This window comes from Scatophagus argus, chromosome 22 (genome assembly GCF_020382885.2).
Source record: "Scatophagus argus isolate fScaArg1 chromosome 22, fScaArg1.pri, whole genome shotgun sequence".
Lineage (NCBI taxonomy): Eukaryota > Metazoa > Chordata > Actinopteri > Scatophagidae > Scatophagus > Scatophagus argus.
In genome coordinates, this window is record NC_058514.1 from 16,408,446 (window position 1) to 16,432,977 (window position 24,532).

The 24,532-nt window shown below is 41.3% G+C and overlaps 1 protein-coding gene across 9 annotated transcripts in view; it reads right to left on the bottom strand.

Annotated features, from left to right (window-relative positions):
* The window catches only part of LOC124053659 (pleckstrin homology domain-containing family A member 5-like), a 190,260-nt gene that overhangs the window by 87,367 nt on the left and 78,361 nt on the right, over window positions 1-24,532 (bottom strand). Inside the window, exon 4 of one of the 9 annotated variants that reach the window (XM_046379032.1) lies at window positions 12,591-12,930. The exons of the other annotated variants lie outside the window; for them this stretch is intronic. Within the exon in view, the coding sequence (XP_046234988.1) occupies window positions 12,927-12,930 (4 nt within the window). The 3' untranslated portion in view covers window positions 12,591-12,926. Of the gene's footprint in view, window positions 1-12,590; window positions 12,931-24,532 lie in introns of those variants that run through there. 9 annotated transcript variants of the gene reach the window in all.

Sequence of the window (24,532 nt, forward strand, 5' to 3'; positions counted from 1 at the left end):
AGGGACTTATCTAATTTTCTGAGCCAAAATGCTGCTTTGACTATTTACCCTGAGTACATGTTGCATCTATGTGCAAGTATTTCAAACCAGGAATAGAAGATTTTACAATGGTCATTACACAGCATGGACTGCATGTACGTGTATATGTGCGTACTGTTACAGCAAACTGTGTGATGTACTGCAGCTGAAAACAGGAGGAGGATGAAATTTAATAATACACCCGATGCACCATTTTTGTTGTCTACAGTACATAACATGATAATATACACACTGCTATTTTCACTTTGTCCTCTGTTGTGAAGCAGTTTGTAAAAGCTGCTTTATTGAGTGTGGTCAACAGATTACATTTCCATTGTTTAATGATGACAGCAAAGACGAGTTGGATGGGATAAATTAATGACACAGGCGACATAACTTGCCATGCATAAAGATTAAGCAGAACAATCACTTCCTCACGTTCTTCTGCACAGTCGGCACACTATTTACGCCAAGTTAGCTACAGTGCTAATATCGCTAGCAGTAGATTGCTATACTAGATTCAAGTGTTATCCTGACAAACCTGGTAGGCACAGCTGCATATGAGGTCAGTTTATCATTACATTATTATAAATCTTGCAGTCATGCAGTGGTCAACAGCAGCTGGATGCATCCACTTCGGTCAGGCCACAGAGCAGTCACAGTGTGCCTGTGTATATTTGTACATGTCAATTGTATTTTTGCACAGTTGTTAAAAGGAGTGTTGTTTTTTCATTTCACTGTGGATGCACATCCACATGTGACAAATAAAGAATTCTGATCTGACACACACAATAACATTACTGGGCGCACGTTTTTTTTTCTTGATTTGTTTTTGTTTATTTTAATAATGTGAATAGAGCTTTCTGTAAATAGTTGCAACCAGCAGTGTGTTCTTTCCTCTTGTACTTTTTTGAGTATACACTATGGTCAGTAGTTATCGGGAACTTTGTACAAACAGCATTATGTTCCCCCACTCATGTACTCAGATTTTTCACTGGTCACCACTCTGTGAAAGTCAAAAACGTAACATTTTGTTCCTTTTCTGAGTGTTGTGGAACTATTAGATTTTTGTCAAGTACTCTTCTGTCTACTTAGGATAAGAAGCTGTTCTATTGGTAGACAAACAAGCATCCTTAGGCTTGTAAAAGGCTCGCTCAGGTCTCTTTTTAGCTTGTGGAAAGTGAATTGTATGGGGCTAAGACAGACCTTTAACTGATCAAAAGGACAAAGCAAAAAGTCTGATTTTGTACAGCACCGTCCTTTCACATCTGATTACTGTTGTGTATAATCAACATTAACCCCAACATGTGCACTGATTGTGTGTGTGTGTGTGTGTGTGTGTGTGCTGTGGCTTGAATCAGAAATAGAGCACTCTGGTGTTTTTGAAGCATTTCTGCATTCCTCTTGGGGGGGGGGGGGGGATACTAGGAAGTCATTTCTAGATGGGTGAAGAGCTCAGTGTTTTTCACCATAACTTCCCTGTCGCTGTTACATGATGCACCCACTCACAAGTGGGCATTCAGCTAAGTGCCCTTTGAATATGAATACAAAAACAACCACACAGGGACATGCAGGGGTATGAACTGCCTTGCTGTAACACTGTAATGTAAAATGACACATGGTTAGATATGGCAGAACGGAGGGGCAGCCTGTGTCCTCCAGCCTGACATATTATGTCAATGCTTCACCTACCTCTGAGCCACACACACACACGCACACACACACACAGACATGCATGGCACAAATCACCCATACATAAGGTCAAAAACACTGAGCAGCACACACTCACACACGCACACAAACGTCAGGCCAAATGACAAAGACCATCTATCATCCTGCTGCCTTTTACAGCTGCTCTCTCACATTCTCAAAGAAGATAATCAAGGTTGAAGGCAGACCAGTGGTCGACTGAAGCAGAACTTTCACGTCTTATATATGGGTTTACATGTTGTGGTTCATGAGGTGCAAACACACACGCGCTTAAAGTCACTGCCGCTACTTTTTCAGTGGTTTGACATAAATTTCCCTCCAGACTTAAGTTTCAGCTCATTTCAGGACACCGTGAAAATCAACTTTCAGAGATTTGAAACTTGCTTCAGAACAAAATCAATCACAATGAATAATTCGTCACATTATTTTTACTTTTAGCAATGCTATCAATGCATGCAATTGTGACAATGAACTGTGATTGCTGACTTGAAGATGCTTCCTTGCTAAAAACATCTAGATTTATAAAGACCCTAACCCTAAGTGCCCGTATTTTCTCTTCTCTACTCCCCATCATGCTAGCTAAACTTGCAGTTGCCCTGAAACTGACATCAATCCCTCTGAGGGTAACTGGCTGCTAGCTGGGGCTTCATCTGATTGGCCAAATGGTGTGAATGCATGGTGTGTATAAATGAGCACCGCCATCTTGCAGTGATGATATCATATGGAGCACGGGTCTGTACAGCAGTGATCGTTCGACTGAGCCATGAGCCAAGTTCTCATCCATGCACCCATCTGATCCAGTCAGAAGGACCACTGAGCTGTCAATCACGACATTTCACCCCCTTTTTTAACAGCATGGGGCCAACCAAGACGTTCTGGCTTCACGTGTGGGGAGCTGTCGTGTCTTTTACTAAGTCAGTGAACATGAACATAAAGGCACGTAAATGTCCTGAGTAAAGGACTGTATAGTTAAAGCAAAACTTGAGTCTCTGCGAGTTCATTTTCATGATGTGCTGAGGAAGATCTGGAAAAATCCATCCATCCATTTTCTATACCGCTTATCCATCAGCCTATCCCAGCTGACTACGGGCGAGAGGCAGGGTACACCCTGGACTGGTCGCCAGTCAATCGCAGGGCCAACACACAAAGACAGACAACCACACACTCACACCTAGGGGCAATGTAGAGCAGCCAATTAACCCAATGTGCATGTTTTTGGGATTGTGGGAGGAAGTACCGGAGAAGTCGGAATACCGGTCGGAATAACAAACTCCACTTTCCAGACCGGGATTTGAACCTGGAACCCTCTTGCTATGAGGCGACAGTGCTAACCACTGCACCACCGTGCCGCCCTGTCTGGGAAGATTGAAATCAAAACCTAATGCATGGTTTGGAAAATGGTCCACACTCGTGTAAAATGTTCACATAAACTGCATGCATGTATTCAAGGGATTACAACATCCAAGCCACATGTACAGTCTTTTTCTTTTTAAATGCTTATGTCATCTCTTCCACATACAATAATAACAACTTGCATGAGCAATATTTTTTAGATAATTAGAGTAGTCGACTGACAACAGCTTGGTCTTATTACTGTAATCTCTAACCATCAGTTACTCCAAAGTATCTGTTTAAAGTCAGCAGCTCTCAGCTCACACTAAAAATTGTATCAAGGTATAATTTGAGGCAAAAAACCTGAAATTTGAGCACGTTTAACAGTAATGACAAAACGTCCTGGAAGTATTTTTGCAAGAAAAAAAGCTGACAACAGTGATGTTAATGTGTTTCTCAGCAGTTTAATGTTGCAGCCTTTTTCTGGCCGCTTCAGCAGAAATCAGTCTTTTCTTTCTTTAACCTACATAAATCTCTCATTCCCACTGATGCTACCCCATCCCTGCATTAGCCAGGAAGCCAGTTTTCTATTTTCCTTAGTAACACACAGCTAATTATGTAATCATATTGGCTAGACATCTTCATTAAACCTCTGTCTAATTAAGGTGGTGAATTAGTGGCCCGGGTTGCAGCGACAAACCAACAGAGGAGAGCAGAGGGGGATGAGATAATGAATGAGGGGAAATGGAGGGACAATGATTACCTACACATTAAGCAGTGAGTGTGTGCTGACCTCAATCGCAAACTAAAGGAGAGATTAAGGTGCTGCACTTCATGATGACAATGGCGTTGCTAGCAGCCAGTAGATGCATGACGACAACTTGGCCCTGGTGTGTCAACATGGTTGAACTAAAACAGACAAATATGATGTTAACCACCTAAAGCAGTCCTGATAATTCTTATCCAGTTCTTCTAATGTAGATGGATGATGAAGTTGTTAATCTTTCATTAAGCTGAACAGCAGTTACTCGAATTGCTCGGTGACTTAGAGTTCTGACTCCTGACAAAGTATCAGGCTTTGAGTTTCGTCCATCCCTGTTGTGTAAAGAAAATTAACCTGGGGTCAGTTTTGGCTTTCATTATTTTTCAAATGTGATTTATTAAAGGCAGACCACCAAATTTACACATCAAAGCTTGTTTCCAGCTGTCGGGGAGTACTACTGACTATGAGGGGTGGGGGTGGGGGGGGGGGGGGGCTTTCGTGTCTCCACAGTGAACTGTGCGAAGTGTGTTAAATGTCCTCAAGTGATTGGTTGGAGTTGAAGAATACAAATTTGAAAATAAAAAGTAAAAACAACAAATCTGGGGTCGTGAGCTTATCACACCACTGTAACCTGCTGCTCATCTCTGCTAAAGGTGACAGGCTCCAGGCTAAACTAGCCACTACTGGTTTAATAAAGTCAAATCACTGGCTAACCGATCAGTGTTGTGTTGCATTGTGGATAATGAAGAAGAATGAACGGAAAAAAAGGACCATCTCTGGCTTTTGTGGGTGTAATAGTATAATTATAAAGCAAGGGAGTCAATTACTGGCATCCAATGCGTAGTCACAAATTGTAAAAAGATACACTATGCCTAGCCTAGTCTTGTAGTTTTTAGTTTTAGACTACAAACAGTAGGCATGTTTATTTAAAGCAGAATATAGCATATTACTTTAGAAATATCACGCATTGCAATCTTGCCGACATCTCTCAGATCAGCAGATCAAAGTCACTGAACAATTTCCTTTCAAAGTTCAAAGGTTCAGCGGTCACGCTAACTTAAACGATAAGCGTGGTGTGATCCTACATTTTTTTTCTTGTCAACAAATCCCATGAAAAGACCAAAAACCATTTACATGTGTTAAAGTGTCTCTTTCTCAGTGCTTTCTGACTCCCTAACTTGTCAGCTCCAATTTCTCTCTGCAAATCTTTAAAAACACCCCACAAACATATATTTACTAAAGATACATCAGGCTTGGATACACACACACAATACTGGATACATTCAGTGTTGGTTAGACTTCGCACATGCACGTTTTTGTGCAATTTCAATGTCAATTCATCTGCTATTATTACAGAGATAAGAGACCTGTAATAACATAATGCTCCTAGCTTAGACTTTGAGAGCCAGATGCATTTACACCCCTTCAGCTTCCCTTCAGAATACATACCAAACCTCATGCAAAGGTGATTTGAGCAGTCAGGATTCAATCTGTCTCTAATGCTTCTTAAGGCGCTTGTTTGATATCAGATAGCTATCCAATTCACCCACGGAGCATGAAGAAGCTGAGGGTAAATGGAGGAACAGCATAACTGCTAATGCATTACACGCATTCTAGTTGGATCTACTGCATGTGTGTATCTGTTTGTGCGTATGTGTGATCACACACACTTGATCTGAAGTAATTCAGCTGATTCCTCTTATTGGCTGAACAGAAGAGCAGAAGGAGAAGGGGAGGGGGTGGGGGGGGAATAATTCACGGTGTCATCTGAAGGTGAAGCTGCTGGAAGTGGAGAGAGCTGTGCAGTATTGAAAACTGAATTTGGAGCGAGTGAGATGAGGGGGAGAGAGAGAGAGAGAGAGAGAGCGAGAGAGAGAGAGAGAGAGAGAGAGAGAGAGAGAGAGAGAGAGAGAGAGAGAGAGAGAGAGGTGCACATAATGTAGGAGGAAGTCTCTAACACAGTGTAACACAATGTGATTCAGTGCAGTGAGCAGAATGTGTGCTGGTGGTGGGATGCAAAGAGAATGACAAGCAAAATGGAGAAGTGGGTTAGTGTGGGGGGGGGTCAGTTAAGTTGCCCACACATGATCAGTGGCAAAAACCCCTCTGTAAGGTCCCATTGTTTTCACTGAGGAGAGCAGCGCAGCCCACATAGGCAATGCACAACGGTGTGGCGCTCCACTCGAAATCGCTACTGAACAATGAGACCAGAGTTCAAATTATTTTAACTTTGACCTTGTTTTTTTTTTTTTTGCTGACATTTCAAAGCACAGCCAGTGAGAACAGTTATTGCTATGGCTGTTGTTAATGAGAACAGCCATGTGTGACACAGCCAGAGGCAACACATTCAAGCCAGGGAAGGCAGAGAAGAGTGATAATCTGTTTCCTGAACCCTGTCAGCAGCAGCCACACAGGGCTACCACTGAATAGGCTTATAGTTTATGAACCCTGATGCTAAAGTTAGCTTAGCTGTCAGACAGGCGTTACCTGTGCCTGACAGACACAGTGACAGGAGCTATGGGTTGTATGGTACCACAAACACAGCTATATGGACAATCGATGACAAGAAAATTTCAACTTAGCAACAATAAATCTTTAATATTGTTGAACTGAAATTCTGATGTGTTTTTGCAGAATGTAAGCGATCACATGTCTCCGACACATACCTGCAACTGTCTGCACAATGCCTCACTGTCCCCTAACTTACTGTTTATGAGAACTTTCCAGAGCTCGAGTGACATGAAACTGATCTCTGCGATAACTAAGCATAATCCATGACAGTGAAAGAAACAAATGAATATACTTTCTTAAGCTAAGAATTAATAAGACAAACAAGACTTTTGTTACAACTTGTTTTCGCTTTTGCTCTCGTCATTAATCACTTTTCAATTCAGTTCAAAGAATCCTAATTGTGTAATTTTTTTCTTTATCAAAGTAGTCCGAATGTATGTCAGAAAGTGAAACCATCGCATTTCGAATGGGCTTTAGTACAACAGTAAGTAAACACATCATTATTTCAAGGCACCTCAGTACATACAGTACATTCAGTACATCAGTAGAGTAAGTGAATACATCACTTACATCACTTTTACACTGTAAGTAAAAGCATCACCATGCATGCAACCCTGTACTTGTCCAAGCTCTAATGTTCAGCCCAGTACAAAACCAGCCTATACCAGCACTGTGTGTGAGGTTAACAGCTCAGCAATTTGTAAAGGTCTGTTAGTGCAGGTAGCCTCGTCAATTCGCTGCACCTTAGAATATGGCTAAGCAGACTAATTTAGTTTTAGCATTTGAAAAGTCGAATTGGAACAGAGGGTCTCTTTAAAAAAAAAAAAAATAAATAAAACAAAGAGAAGAGAAATAAGTTTCAGCTGTGGCTAAATGAGAACATCTATGATGTCCTGCTCCTGTTTGTACACAGAATAATCTCTCTTGTTCTCTGTCTCTCTCACTTTTTTTAAGGTGGCACGGCGGTGCAGTGGTTAGCACTGTCGCCTCATGGCGGGTTTGAATCCCGGTCTGGGCCCTTCTATGTGGAGTTTGCATGTTCTCCCTGTGCCTGCGTGGGTTTTCTCCGGGTTCTCCGGCTTCCTCCCACAATACCAAAAACATGCACGTTAGGTTAATTGGCTACTCTACATTTATGTGTGAAAGTGTGTGGTTGTCTGTCTTTGTGTGTTGGCCCTGTGATTGGCTGGCGACCAGTCCAGGGTGAACCCCGCCTCTCGCCCGTAGTCAGCTGGGATAGGCTCCAGCTCCCCCGCAACCCTGACGGATAAGCGGTATAGAAATGGATGGGTAGTTCTTTTGAATTAACTTTGAAAATACTGAAATCAAACAATAGCTCTTGTTCTTATCTAATGGCTGTCACTCAATAAGACAGTGAATGTTTATCACTGAATGCTGGGTTGTATTTTTTTTCTTTAAGCAGAGTTCTATCTTGATTTTCACGGAGAGCGCGTCTGAGATAATCATACATAACGCTGGAAATGTACAAACAAAGATGAGGAGCTTCATCCATCTGAGTGCTTGAGGAGCGTCAGTTTGACGAATGACATCATTATCTTACTAAGATGAAATGCACACCGGCAGGGGGGCGTCAGTTTGTATGTATCTCTGGTTCATCACGGATTTAATCTCCCAGAGGATTTTTAACGCTTCAGTTTTGATGTGCATTTTCACACCGCTGACCTTCCTGCTACGACTGCCATCTTTCTCATACTTACTTTGCTTTCAGGGTATTTCATATTCCTAAAGCATGAAGTATTCTGCTTCTGTGGGGTAGTACAGTTTGCACATTCCCACCGGCTGTGTGTAGCTGTTAATATGAAGGGGGGAAATAATTGATTAGTGGGGCTTCACTATCACAGTAGTCCGCTGGACAGCAAGGCCCTCTGGGTAATAGTGTGTAGGCCCTGTGGTCACATAAGCTACAGTGTTTTTTTACGTGTGTCTATCTGATAGAGCCAATGAGTTTGTTAAAGCAGTCAGAAAAGGAGTGATAACAATGATAATAATGTTTCTATACTGAGGCTGCTGTCATTAGATTGATTAAAATCCCAGTGCTTCCTGCACCTGTAAGGTGCCAACATTATTTCAGGTGTTAACATCACTAATATCGTTCACTGCTGTTTCTACCAAAGGTTCAAAAGCAGATAATTTAAGTAAGTTATTAGGCACCAATACTGCGGATGAGCCTGTGTTGTGTGTGTGCGGCCTGTTGCTCGACATGGACGTCAGCTGAGTTAAATCACGCAGTAATAAAATCAACACTTTGTTCGGTTTTGCATCATTGCCACTTAAACTGCACCTAAACTCAGTCAGAGATTTTTAGCAGAGTGACAGACTTTATCCTGTGGTGGAATTTGCTCCCCAGATGCTTGATGCAGCCCACTGCTCCTGTGTGTGTTTCACTGCATGTTGCATGTGTGTGTGTTTCAATCAGTGATGGGTTAAATGCAGAGAAGTCATTTCCCAGCTTGGCATTAATAAAGTAACTTAAATTAAAATTCAGGTGAAACTGGAGAAAAATGATTAACAAGCCTACATCAGACTGTCAATTTTCGAATCTTTTAAAAATGTATGAATTTATGTAGTGTCAAATCACAAACAAAGTTATCCAATGACACTTTCATAATTAGCAGGCCTAGATCATACTTTTTTATTTATAGAGACCCCCACCCCCCCCCGGGGCCCGAGAAGAACAAGAATCAGTATTTTGATTCGATAAAGGCCAGAAACAGAGCTAAAAGAGAATGAATACTGGACTTTGATTTATCAAGTGGACAGAAACACAACTTCATATTAATATTCATTTTTGCTCAGTGACTACAGGATGTCTAAACATCATAGGCCTGTCAACTTAAAAGGTGATGCCAAGTGTTCACAGCTCGTTTGTGCGACGGTTTGCGAAAGAAAACATGGTCAGCTTATACACAAGTTTGGTCATAAATGAATACAAAAGCAACAAAAGTCTGCAAACCAAAGCTTATTTATCCTGAAACAAAAGAGTCCAGTGACAATTTCCATGTCGGGCGAATGCAGTACAAAGTAACTGTACATGTCCGGTTATCATAAATGTAAAAGGATCAAATCTGTCGCAAACAACATATTCCCGCTGTAAATTTCAAAGCAACTTGCTCATCATTAGTTTCAATTTTCTAAACGTTGAAAACCGAGACCATGACAACAGTTCATTAAACTTACCGCCTGCTGAGGGAAAGTGTGCAATTGGAAACTTTTTTGAACTAATTCAGTTCCCACTTGGGTTGCTGGCTACAGGCATTCTGATGCAGCGTTGCAGCTGGTCTTTAGCCACTGTCAGTATTTTCAATGTCAAACTTTTTTTTTTGTTTTTTTGGATTGTTTAGATTTCAGTTATTTGCTATTCAGCTGAACTATTTTGACCTAAAACATCACTGCTGCTACCTTGATGATTTAATAAACAGTTCTCGTTATGCATTTCCTGCAGCCCTTAACATCTTGTCCAGTTTCATGCACCACACTAAAATTAATTTTAATTCAAATTAAAAAAAAAAACAAAAAAAAAAAGATTATTCTATTATTCAACAAACATAATATTCAAGCATTATAATAATTCCACCATGATTTGGCCCTTCAGTAAGGGACAGCGTCAGGTCGAATGTAATTCTTGAGTATAAAGCTTAAATCTCTTGTATCAAGTTTAAAGTTTAAGAGCTTTACAATGTGCAGTTGTCAAGCATTATAAACGGGAGGCATTCAGAGTGCATTAAGTGATGAAATGATTATGTTAACAAGAAACAATTAGCAGTTTTCACCCAACATTCCTCTCTTGCTTTATTTGAAATAGCGTTGCTTCTTTCTGTTTCTCTTTCTTCGCATTCTTCACTCACTATAACAATCTGTTTCTGTTGCCTGAAATAGGCCACATGCGATTGGTTCATTTTGTACATGTCGGCGAATCAGATGACACACCATATGCACCTTTGTTTGTGGGAACGATGACGAAGAAAACCCCGGTTATCCGAGAAAGTTGACAACCACCGTCATGATACACATGATCTCTGATTGGTGTTTTTGGGTTTTGTCAAGCCAGCTAACGGAAAGAAAAACCTGGCTATGTCCAACCTGCATCGTAATACTACCCTCATAGATAATAATCAAAATGTGAGGCCTGAGGACAGCATCAGCTTGTCGTCCACAGTTCCTTGAGTCTTTCAGCTTCCATAGGAGCTACAGAGGAGAGCAGCTGTTGTACCGTGGACGAATGTCAAGCAGTCGACTAGCTAAACAACAAGTTAGGATGCATCTGGAGCTTACCATGACCACGGGGTGTACTGGCCACATCGCACAGAGAGGAGAAATGTTTTCACCTGCTGCAGCTGTCTGACTCTACAGCTCTCCGCTTGTATATAATCAGGACGTGGATGACTGCTATTGGTCTGCTCGGTTTGGAGCTCTCTCTCTCTCTCCCTCTCTTTCTGTCACACACACACACACACACTTGACATTGAAAGCAGCAGCAGAACATTGCCAAACTGGGTCAGTTTGTAGCCAGTTCCAGGAAGAGGCTGAGGGATGCTTGAGCTCAGCCACTGATGACATTTTTTTTTGGGGGGGGGGGGGAAAGCACCCATGATGCCTCTGCTGCTGCTGTAGGCTTCACTGAGGCTGCCACTCGCCTGCTGTGCCACTGCACACTCTTGTTGTGTGGCTGGTATAGTGATAGTATGCAGCACATGGAGTTTTCATATAGAGCTGCACGTTTCCAAACAGGAAAAAGCTGAAGAAGCTGTCCGCTCGTCCATGTCATAAAAGAGTTACCTCAGAGAGATTTAAGGCGGCACAAGCAAAATTCTGCACTTGAATTAATTTTGCATTAATTTGGTTTCAGTGATATTTTTTTAAACTCCTAATCTAAACGATGTTTGATATTTATATTCTTTAGCTTTTCACGTGAACTGCGGAGATCAGCTTCTAGCGTGTGAAATGAAACAGAAAAAAATCCTTTTTTTAAAAAAGTTGCATAAAGCCTTTAGTGTTTTCCAGGGGGAAATATTAAGGAAGAAGTCTGGTCAAGTGATGTATTGAGTTAGTGTTGGTTGTGGCTGAAGGTTAGATCTGAGTGTGTGGAATTAGACCTCTGTAGACCAATCCTCATCTCTGCTGCAGGCTAAAGGCTCCAGGCTACATTAGCTGCCACTCACGTGACACACCTGAATTCATCTGACTGAACTCTCTGCTGCAGAGTTGCCAGGTTTTAACAATTTTGATTTGGAGTCAAACAGTGTTTATGCGCTGCCACGAGTTTTCCTTGAAATCAAATCTGCTTGCCCCATTTTTATGACAGTGTACGATTTGTTCCAATTATATGCACTTGACCATCCTCCTTTTTTTTTTTTTTTTTTTTATCATTGAGGCAGGCATTATTATTAACTTGTTCAATGACATTTGTTATTCCTCTGGAACATAAAGGAACAAAATATCCAATAAGTGTGAACTTCAACAGATTATTCTGCCTCCGTGTACCACTTCTAAAGGGCAATGAGGGATTGACAGCTTGTTTGTAGCAGGACTGCTAAAGAGAAACAGCATGTATGGAAACTGTGTATGCACAGAGAGGGAGGACAAGAAGATGTGGTATCTGTGTGATATCTGTATGTGTAGAGAAGAAGAGATAGAAAGGGAGAGGGCACTGTGCTGTGCTGCCACAAGCACTCACACTTCAGGCTGCTGTTGTCATGGTTACCCATCTCCACACATACTATATCTGTATACACACATACATTCATGCCGCAAGCACACATGGTCAGACTCGCATTTTCACTCACTCACACACACGCACACACAAAGACTGAGAAAAGAGAAGCTGAGATGGAGAGATACATACAGAAATAAAAAAGAGTCGCAAATGCTCTGGTGATGGAGTGAGCACAAAAAAAGGAGAGAACTGAAAAACTGCCAAGGCGAATCCATCTCCTCATCCATCCATCCATCAAGCCATCCTCCCATCGCCACCATCAAATCTGAGACAGAACAAAACCATCTAACAAACGCACACACACACACACACACAATCCATCCAAGACTGTGTGCATAGCTCTAGTTTATTTAAATAAGTGATGGGCAACATTCAGATGTGACAGCGGAGATTCAGTGTGACATTCAGGAGGCTTCGGCCAACAGACAGAGATGGATTATGTCACAGAGAGGAGGGCGGGGAGGTGTGGGTGTGTGTGTGTGTGGGGGGGGGGGGGGGGGGGGGGCAGGAGGGTGCAGCTCTAGTTCATGAATAATGCAATAAATAAACTGGGAAGAAATCCCTTTAGTTAGAGACTGAGGCCACAAGCTTCAAAAAGACACACACACACACACAGCAGCGCACTGCCTCACACTCTTACACAAATGTGACTTGAATCCAAAAAAACTAAATAAAAGCGGCAGCTCTATCGCAAACAAAGCCACAATTTAATCCCCCAGCATGCACCAGGTCTGAGCACCTGGGCAGAAACCCATTAAAGTAAAAATAAATAAATAAAATAAAACAAATAAATCCGACAATAAAACCCCTGCTAGAAAAGAGAACAGGAAACAAGGAAATACATTAAAACCAAATGTCTTACCTGGGAGGAGGTGTGACAGAGACGTACAAGTCGATGGACATGGGAAGGAAAGACAGGAAGACATTCTGTTAGCTGCCATGTTTAACACACTGAAGCATAATGAACAGAATTAAAGCAGCACAAGAAACTGGTTTTCATTCCGATGACTGAGTGTTCTGCACTTTTAGCATTACTTTGGGCATTCACACACACACACATGTGCACTACTGAAACTCATAGCACTACACAAATCTAGCATTGTGATAGATAAATAGATGGTCAGTAAGTTTAAAAAAAAGACATATATGAGCGTACAGATTCTGGTATGTTATGCTGTTGGCTACATTAGCCAATGCTCTGCAGCCTCTAGCCTGCAGCAGATACGAGAAGCGGAACAACTCGCTAACACCTACGACAACATTAAAACCAACCAGTCAGCCACAATCACATTTTAAAGACCCAATTTGTTTGAATATTTCACACAACGCAAGAGTTATGGATGAAAAGTTGCACCACGCAAATATGAGTAGAAATTATATTCAGTGTGTGACATAGTGATATTCAGGATATTAAATGTGTTTTAGAGGTTATTTCCACCTAAAGATGAATTAAGAAGGCTCCTGAATTTGCTGTATGTCCTCCCACATCCACATTCTTTGTATCATACATTTCACAAAGCTGATTTATTCTGTACACATGACATCTGTTGCATATCCTGGGATCCCTCCTCTGACACCTCGGAGTCTCCGCTGTTAGGGCTCGTGCGTTACACTGCGAGACCTCGCACAGGTGTTTCCTTTATTGTGTCCACCGTTTTGATTCTTTAACAAGGATGGATCACAATCTAAGCTCAACACTACCCTCACTACACAAAGCCATGCAACTGCACCCTAACAGCTCAGTTATACTCACACCGCTCTGCAGATTCAACCAAACTGCATTCTCAATTACTTCAACTTATCCAACCCTCGAATGTCCACAAATCATTCAAGACAAAAACAGGAGCAACAGCCGAATTTTATATGCTGAACATGCGTTTGTGAACAAAATAATTGCACCTCAAAGGGACCATGAGTGACCACAGAGTCATTACAGTCCAAAACAAAGGGCCACACAGCCATAAACCCAAGTTCTTCTCTGAGTTTCACATAAACATAAAAGCTGCCAGAGCTGCCTAATTGGTGGGGATTGTCAGGGCCTTCAGTGGACATTACTCAGAGCAGAATAAACACCTTACTACATGTATTTTGGGGTAAATATTTTTGTGATGAGTGTGACTTTATGAAACCGGCTATGTAGGGCCAGGATGAAATGTTTGTTTTTATATGCAACTTCAGAACGGACAACTGCAAGGCAATAATTTCTGAGACAAATGACAGCAGAGGAGCAGGGGGAGAATGAGGACTGTTGAAGAATATTTGCCTCGGCGCGACTTTGTCAGTTTGTCGTTGATCTGTCATCATCTGTTTGCGCCTTTATAACAAAGTAACTGTTTTTCTCAGGGAAGACCAGAAAAGAAAGATGATATTCTAGCTTTGTTTTATGCCCAGAGCACAACACCCTGAACAACGATGAAGGAAATTACATCCTCTAACATCGTCTCTCCAAACATCCTTCGTAGTCAAGGTATCACGCTGCACTTTCACAGCATGTGAGGACTGAAACTGCAGGATTAGTCAGCAGGATAAGTTGCATCAATAATATACAATTTAACCAACACTAAATTACTGCATATGACATGCTCTTATTACAGAAGGCATGATGACCGGGTTCAAGTGAAGAGGTCTGCTTTGGATTTTTAAGGCCCCGTCATCCACCCCGACACCAACAAGGAAGAAGAGACCAGTAGGCCAGACACAGCTCGGGATGTGTGAACTGGCTCCATTTAGACAAGGTGATAAATCCAAGTTTATCACCTTTTTTTTTTTTTAAATGCAAGGATGAAACAATCAGTTTACATTGGCACTTATACCACAAGCAGCAAATAACGCTCAAGGAGTATGTAGCGCAGCTGATAGATCTCCGATAAAGGCTCTTATGATTTTGGAGACGAAGCCAAACACAGTCAGACGGAACGAGCTCATCACAACCACCATTAAGTCCAATATTCCGAGCTCAGCGTCAATATGTTGTATTTATAGTGCTCTTGAATGTCTTACACTTTTGTGGAGGGCTGTGTTGTAGAAGGGTAGTTGTAGTAGGAAGTCTGTTGTTCAGTTTTGTCCTTGTGCAATGTATGTCAGTGTGTAATGTACAAGTGTGAAGCTGTCAGTAGTTCACGTTGTCCCTGCTGTATTAAAACTCCATGGGAAATTGCCGGGTCTACACTTAAGCCCTCTCCTCTGCAGTAGGGCTTTGTCCCCCTCTTGTGGCCATAAAACAACCACTACCCATTAATACAGCACACAGTATAAACAAGCATTCAATCGAGGATCCTGTATTTAAAACTGCAGAGGAACTGGGTGAAACCAGTCTTCAATTATGTTAAAATGAATAAAATAAAATTCATTTATTTCTCATTCGCTACGAGAGCATTTGAAATCCCCTTCGGGGATTTCTCTTACGGTCCAGTTTGGGAAGCACTAATTCAGTTTGGTTGCTACACACAACGATCATTTATATACAGTTTCGGAAACACTTCACAAACAGCTGGAGGTGAGGCGCTCAGGAGAGTTTTCAAACGTCACTGAAGACATGAGGGAACAAAACTGAAGGGGGAGAGTAACGGAGCAGAAAAGAGCGTGTCAGACACAGAGAAAGACCAATGAATAAAAACAGGTTTGAAGATGAGTGTGTGTGGTGTGTTGCTGCAGGGAGCAGCTCTCAGTGCGAGCACAAGGAGGTTCACAAGCCCCACTGTCAGTCCCACATGGCAGAACTGACTCAGCAATAAGCCCTAATGATGTCATCAGAGTTATCTCATCTTGGCCTTAGAGACTACAAATTTGCAATATACATATTCAGTAAACTTATTTACGCTATCGTGCTGTATTTTGAGGAACACAGGAAACTAGAAGGTGTTTGGACCTGGACTCACGCAAGGGTCAGGAGCTGTTTCAGCTTAAAATGTTTTCAATCACTCCCACCATCCAGCTCTGTGGTAGTGCAGCTGATACAAGATGTCCTTATGACAAAATCAATAAATCACACCTTAGAATATAAACATGAGCAAAATTATAGGAAAGACAAGACAACAGCACATAAACGCCAGTAGCAGACTGTCTGAGTATCAAGGGCAAAAATATTCAAAAGGGCACAGAGCAGTGAGGGGGACCTCCCGGACCCCTAAAAAGGGGAATCATTTATTTTCACTATGACTCCATCCATAAGTAAAACAATGATAGAATTTAGGACTATTTAGCTCATAACTGTAACATCTACAAGCAAAATTCTAATCAGATGTAGGTCCCTGGGTCAAAATGTTACCAACAGCAAGTCCGGGGTCTTACTTGTGTCGGTTTAGGGACAGGGTCTCGAGGACACTTCATCATGTATATTGTAAGTGCATCTAACAGGGCAGGTTCTTCCATGGTGGCTGATCAGATATTCCAGGTGGATACTTAATACCACGGATGCTGTATTCCTATTGATCAATTTGCAATCTTTGTGAGGAAAGATAAAATAGTTGCCATGATGGATGATAACTTTCCAAAGTTGTAAAATCCTGTCTATGATTACAAACTGCTGTGCAGCGTTTTGACACCTGATAAGCTTTTAAACATATTAATCTGTTAAAAACATACGAATCATGTGTAAAGCTATTGTGATGGACTACTACGTTTTTTTTTTTTTTGGAGCCAGGAGTGAACACATTTGGACAAGAGAGTGTAGCTGAGGATGTGATCTATTTTACTCTAAATGGGAGCATCATTTACAAAATGAGCATCATGCTGTTTTTTAGAAGCCTTGAAACTAGCGACTGAGACAATAAACTCAGCAGGAAACCGTTTGCTGAGGAAATAAATCAAGCGGGAAGTACGGTCATTTTCTCGAAAACGTACACACAATCCGACTTGTCCTGGAGACCAGTTAAGTTGCCCCTCTGGCCATAAGAAAGATTTCTGCACTGGCTTCATTTTTCAGTACAGTCACTGTGGCCTGAATCTCTGCTAACCACGTCCTGACTCCAGCTCTGCTCTTAACAGTGAAAACTGATCTTATCTCACTCTTAGAAAGACAGTGAAAAATGTATTTCCAAAATTGCTAAAGAAGAAGAAGACACTTAGTCCAATAGTTAATGATAGTACCGAACCATTCTGCATGTCTGCATGAGAAATGGGAAATTGAATCACTATTGTGTCAACTTACTTTAGTCTCAGACAATACCGATGGACAATTCTAATCTACTAGTCTCATCTGAGAAGAAGCACAGGTACAGACAATGATTAATGACGACAATATTAACTTGAAATGAATGTTAGGCTGTCCGCGTTTAGAATAAGGAGAGTCATGTGGATCTGATTCATGGCCCATTGTGATGATAATTCAGCATATAGAGAATGACCTTTTTAATTCTCCCATGAGCAGGACTCTTGAAGACTCTCTCACTCACTCACTCAGAGCCAGTGTGTAGTTAAAACCCTGAGTGTTACTCAACACTGATGGGGAGAAACCCGAGCCCCAGGAAGGAACTGTCCAGCATCCGCAGACAATGATCATGAATAGGTGATTTACGGAATATAATGTAGCACAAAGGAATATCTAGCTCAGAAACAGCACAGGAACAGAGAGGGGTTTGATGAACCTGCTTTGGGTTTGGTTTGAGCAACTTTGATCTAAGCCCTGCCAAACTCCGCGTGCTCCCAGGTTACGTCACCACTAATGTTCTCTGACCTCTCTAACGCTGTCATATCCTTGGCCTTTACCACTGTTGTCCTCTTCTGTCAGTGAGATTTTGATTTTGTCGGTAATTTCAGGTGGAAATGGACGTATGACAGCCACTGCAAAATTATGTGGTTATGCTACAGGTTTTATATTGGTATAGTTGGATATTTCTTGGTTGCCCGGTTGCCTACAAGATGTCACTGGTCTGTCTAAGAAATAGCTATAGCACGTAACTCCCTGTAACACCACAAACCTTTGTTTTTCAGCCTTCTCTTTATGCATGCATTCAAGGTATGTTGTGTTAATGAGTGAGCTTTAGGGGTGTTTTTGAGTAGTACCACAGTAATAACCCCATAAATTCTTACTTTTGCAGTTCTTCAATGGTTTAACTTGCCACCTTGCAGCAGTGCAGTCCAGGAGCCATCACAGCACTCAGAGAAAGTCTGCTAGCTGCCGCCTCCGCTTCCCGTCTTTATGCTAAGCTAAGCTAAACATGGGTGGATGGCGCCCCCTCTTATCCTACCTCTAATCACCTCCGGGAGAAGACACCATTAAAAGAGGTCCATTCAAAACTCAACCAGTGAAAACTATGTAGAATTACAGTCTCATCAACATTTCATTACACATACAATATGTTGACCTCTTCAGAGGATGTTCACGTGCTTCAAGTATTTAGGATATTTATTTTAAGCTTGTTTCCACTGCACTTATGCCATATTTTTCTTTTATCAATATACCAAACAGCTGGATAAAACACACTCTATGGCTATGGGCAATGTGTGTCCTCCTTCACCAACTAGAGCCACACACATTGTACTGCTCATGGAGAACACAAACACTCACACACACACACACATATACACAAAAAAGAAAGACGGAAATGACAGGACATTAGAGAGAGAGAGGAGACAAAAACAAAGTAAGCACAAAGAAGAAGATTAAAGAAAAAGCAAAGAGAAAAATGAGAGAGAGAAGAAGCGAAAAGAAACAAAAGCTGAAGTAAAGGGCAAATACAAGCAAATACAGAGTAAGGCGAAGACATAAGTGGGAGTGTAGAGGCCAAAGAGAGGGATCAGTAAGACAGAAAGAAGGCTTGAGGAGGGGAGAAGGATTTGATGTGAGGAGGAGATGCAAGGCGGGATCTTCCTCCTCCCCTTCTGAGTGTGTGATGTGTTGCAGCCAAGCGTACAGCCTTCATTATGGGCCCGTAATTAAAAGAAGACAAGAGTGGAAAAGTGCCTAATACTCCTGACTGCATCCCGGGAGAGCACTGGGATCAAAGCCCGCCCAGACTTTCTGCACGCCTGCACCCAGCGCCGGCAGCACCCAAAGCGGCCCGCCGCTCCATCCGAGCCTGCCCCCATGGCTGCGATTAATATGAGGAGGAAGAGGAGGAGGAGAAGCTGCAGGGTGGATGGGAGGAGATGAGAGGAGGGTGAGGGGTGAGAGAGGTAGAAACACAGACAGATAAGAGAGAGGGAGGATGTGTCACTGCTTCAGCACAAAGAATCAGAGAGAGATTTTTAGGTTCTAGTGGAAGTTAAGACCACCAAAACTTTCCCCCACTTATTCAATTTGTAAAACAGAGAAGACGTGCATCATTGTGAATCAAACACATGCACTCTAAAAAGTTATTTTAGGAAATCTGCCTGTAAAACCTGCAGGTGTATATTCATATTTATATTGCAATAGGTGTAAATACCATTTAGTTTTTAGTTAAATGTCTTACATCTTCAGGTTTGTCTTTTCTTGGTCTGAAGGGCTGCTTGTAGTAGTTTCTTCCCAGATTCTGCGTGATATATTTATTTGCCTGTTAAAATTTATGGGCATATCCACCATGAACTATATATCTGCTTTCAATTCTTTTAAAATACTGAGTAAAAGTCAGTACAAACAATTTCATTTTCATTTTCAAATTCAAGTCTTATGTTTACACTGCCAATCACATATATGTATACAGTCACTAAAAATACCATTAATATATATCTATATTTTTTATTTGATGAGCAAAAACATTTGTTTTTAATAGGGTGGTATGGATTGCAGTAGCTAGTGTCGTGTGAATGTCAAAGATCTAATGAAAGAAGAGCAGCTATTGCAGATTTTTGTTCAGTGTTTTTTAAACCAGCTCTGCAAAAAATATAATTCAGCTTATTTTGGCTTTCACTGAAGGGTTTAAATTGTTCCTTGATTATGACTGTAGCATAGGACACGAATATGTGATGCTTGACACTTTTATTGCATATTTCAAAGATAATATAAGATGCAATAAAATACATAGGTATTGTTTAGAATTTCAGTGAAGCAAGACTGAACCGAATCAGCAATGCTGTGTAAAAACAAGACAATGAGTTGAAAGATGCTGAAGTGTTCTGCAGAGCTGTGGAGAACTGCTGAGTGGTTTCTGAAATTCGCTTTATGTTATTGCTTCATTCATGTTTGCTTTCAGCTATAGGAGTGTTACATTACTGGTGGTGAAAACCTAATATCTGAAGAATTTGCTGCTTTATAATAAAAGTTCTGGACAGGAGACTATCTGATGAATTTATCAGAAATTAAAAGGTCTCTAACACCAAATTAATGAGGCTTTGTTAGTGGCTTCTTCACTAATACTACAGGGAGGAAAGAGTACAAGCAGAGGATGAAGAGCTGTAAATGTCATCAGTTAAACACACTCCTTCAAACAGGTGGCCCTGCTGTAATGGAGATGCAAAGGATGGTACCCAAACTAACAAATGCAAAAGCTTAATCCTAAAAGTAGTTTTATCACCACAGAGTGGTGAGGGAAAGTGGAAAGGTTGGATACGAGGCAGGCAGCAGCTTTCTGGATTAGCTGCAGAGGTCTGATAACAGATGTGGGAGCTCCAGCAAAGGGCGAACTGAAGTAGTGGCGGGAGGCCACCTCCCTAGTGAGGACGGAGTGGATCCCTCTGATGTAGTAAAGCAGGAGCTGGTTGTCCAGTTTGTCATCTTGGGTCACTCTCAGGGTCCTTGCCATCAAAGCCATCGCCACCATGTTGTTCTGGACAGGTCTCATTGAAGAGACCCTTTCCCCTCCCAGTACATCCATCCATCCATCCATTTTCTATACCGCTTATCCGTCAGGGTCGCGGGGGAGCTGGAGCCTATCCCAGCTGACTACGGGCGAGAGGCGGGGTTCACCCTGGACTGGTCGCCAGTCAATCACAGGGCCAACACACAAAGACAAACAACCACACACTCTCTCACTCACACCTAGGGGCAATTTAGAGTAGCCAATTAACCTAATGTGCATGTTTTTGGTATTGTGGGAGGAAGCCGGAGTACCCGGAGACCTCCCAGTACAGTCAAGACCATTTGCTGTTGAGCAACAGCACAATTTAACAAGTTTACCAAAACTGAGCTCAGCGCACAAGGTTTTCTTCGATGTACTTCATTCTTGTGAGCAAATCAATGTTCACACTGGTATCATACTGATTTCATGATGTCTTGGCAGTTTGCTGGTTTGCCTCCAGCCAGGGACCTTTTCTGCTTTAAATTCCCCAATTCTGTTCACTATACAACAAAGTCCCCATGTTTTTGCCAACAGAGCTTAACTGCTTTTCAAATTAGAGACAGTTGTACAAAGTGTTCCTTAAGACACATGGACCATGTGGCGAACCTTTGGCGAACAATTTCAGACCCATTTCAATTAATGGAAAAAAGAAAGTCTCTGTTGTAGCCTACAAAGTAATCAAAGTTTACAGCCCTACACACACTGGTTACACTTTGCCTATCAACATTTTAGGTGCACTCATGTTTGATTTAACTACCCAAAAAACTTAAATGGCTGCTGCAAAGTTTCCAACCTACTTTTTTTCGAGTTTGAGATGTCAGAATTTACTTTGATGAGAACAATGAAAGAAACAACTAAAATGTATGCAAGTAAGTTCCAAGTCGTAAAAGACCACAAATGATAATGATAATGATAAACATAAATGGCATTCACAGTAAGGACTCTAAGCAATACGCAGCTTATCCACCTCTGTAACATGATCGATTTTAGTTGAAGTCATTGCATCTACTTTGTCTGCTCTTTGGCTGCGCAGCATAACACTGTCATGAAGACAAATGCCTGCACATTCATTACATAGAGTGAATAAAGTGGTTCAGATTCTGACATGTACTTACACAAAATAAATGGTGGAGGGGGGTAATATTCCCCCTCAGTATGACAAAAGCCATAATGCTGTTCTGTAAAGCTTTTTTTTTTTTTTCCCAGAACAGCTCCTGTGGGCAGACAGGGGAGGAAGAGCAGCAAATAAAATGACATCCATCAGCAGCCACATCAGCTGAGGAATGGCAAACACTTCATTACATATCAGCACTTAATATTTCACACAAACCACTTCTCTTAAGTAGAGGGAGGTTTTTGTCCAGCATTAATTTATCCAGAGAAAGTTCCATGTACATGCTATCATCACCAGAGAGATTTCTTCAACCCAAACTCAATTATTCAGGCCATCCAACAGTTGAATCTAATCTTAGAAAAGTGAGAACTTTATCAGCAGCAATACTCTGGCACAGGAATCACAAATCTAAACCCAAAACAATGTCAAACACCAGGAACATGTGAGAAGAAGACAATCTGTTTCATTTGGTAGCTTTTGCCAACTGACTGTCATACTTAGATGTGGTCTGTGAAGTGAACTATTAACCAAGTGGCTTCTCCTGGTGCTGAAGAATGAAGCCACCAAGCAGTGTCAAATACTGCAGTTCCTCCAATGGCCACTTGAAGCTGGCTCCAAAAGGAAATCAATTCCCATAAAACTTCATGTTAAAATGCCCACAAAAAATGGGATAAGTTTCAAAATCTCCCTGAAGGCATATGGATGCTTTGTGGGACATCTACCCTTGAGCAGTCTATGTGTACCCTATTTTTTAACCAACCTTAAGATGCCAGTCCAAACAAAGTGTCTGTTCAATCACTAACTTGCAGTTCCTCCAATGGCCACTTGAGGCTGGCTCCAAAAGGAGCCCCTTTCACTGTATACCGCATCACTGCACTAGCCACCTGAAGACATTATTCAGTGTGTGTATATTCTGTTGTTAGTTATTATAGATTACTTGTATGTATGCATGAATACTGTGCTTTTACTGTATATTTTGCCTTAAGCACTTATTCCTATACTTATATCCTGAGATGTGGCAACACTCGAAAATCCCCTTTAGGGATTAATAATGGATTCTCTTATCTTATCTTATTTTATCTTAATCCAGACATGGCTGTAAATTTGTTAAATACAATGAGATAGCAGCCAGCCAGATCTGTCCAGCTTATTACAACATCAGCTTACAAATTTAATTCTAAAACAGTTGGCAGGGGGTATAAAACATGACTAAACAGAATGTGATCATTTGCTAATCCTTTTTTTTTACATAATGCACAATTGAAAAGAGTACAAACACAATATATTTAATGTTTGTCCTCATCAACCCTTCAGCCTCATTCTGAATGTAATGCCAGCAACGTATTTCAAACAAAGAGTGACAGGAGCAACAAAAGACTGGGAAAGATGTGCTCAAGGACCTCGTGGAATACCCCACAGGTAAACAGGATCACTGGTAACAGTATCATGATTGGGTCTGAAAGGAGCACTGACAGGTTAGGATGAGGTTCACCACTCTGAAACATGTCATTACTACATGGACATTTTGTTGGTAAATACAGTTCTATTGGACATGACTGCATTCTGTTTTCGTATATTAAATTATACATTGCATGCCAACTTTTTTTTCTTTTCTTTTTTTTTTTCTTTTTGGAAATTTGGGAAAAGCTGGAATATTCCTGTTTCAAAAATTCAAGAAAGCATCCTGAACACAAATACACACCTCTGCGGCACTTAAAAAGTGTATTCGGCATGAGGAAACTTTTTAAACACTTTCCCCAAGGGAACCTGGACTGTTGCTTCTGAAGAAGCACAGAGAATCTGTCATTTACTTCCCCCCAAAACAAGTCTCCAAGTAGGAGGAGCTCATCTGCTGAATGCTGGGCTCGGCAGGAACTCTGGTCCAGATCCTCAGTAACGCAGCCAGTGAAATTTAAAACTTATAATATTTGAGATTCCCTGGACTGTAACTGCCTCTTGACTAATGGCTATGGATGCTTACCAGCCCGCCTAGCCTCGATCCTAAAGATGTACGTACCTAGTCCATAAAGTTTTCAAATATCTCTTTTGTCAATATAGCCTACTGAAATAGGCTTTTCAGTAGCGCAGAATTCAAACTTAAACATTTTGTAGGAAACAAAATCTACTAGACAACAGATAAAACACAACATAAATTAGGCTTCCCCATCTTTACGACCAAAACACCAGTGGAGAGCCAACATGTCTGCTGGAGTGTGTGGTCTTACACTCTTACACAGTCAATTATAGATTCAGGGCCCAAAAACACTAACATACTGTATGCCTGTGGTGTGTGTGGGATAAAATTATGTGAAATGAACAAAGTGGAGGGGAAAAAAAAAGAGATGTAAGATAAAAATGTTAGGGTTGTTGGTTAAGTAATGCTTATTTTCTCTGTAAGAAAATCTGAAAGGATAAAGGAAGAAGGGAGAAAAAGAGAGGAGAGGAGAGAGGAGCTTTCGCAGTAGCCAAAGGATGTCAGCTTTAAATAAATTTTCATTTTCTAAAACTGCAGTCTGAGCAAAAAGTCAGATCATTAGGCGAACTTTTTTTTCTCAAGGCACTGGAGGGTATGGGATCAGACAACCTTCTATGTCCTCCTCTAAAGATTGTGTGTGGGTGTGTATGTGTGTGAGTTTGTGCAAGCCAAAGGT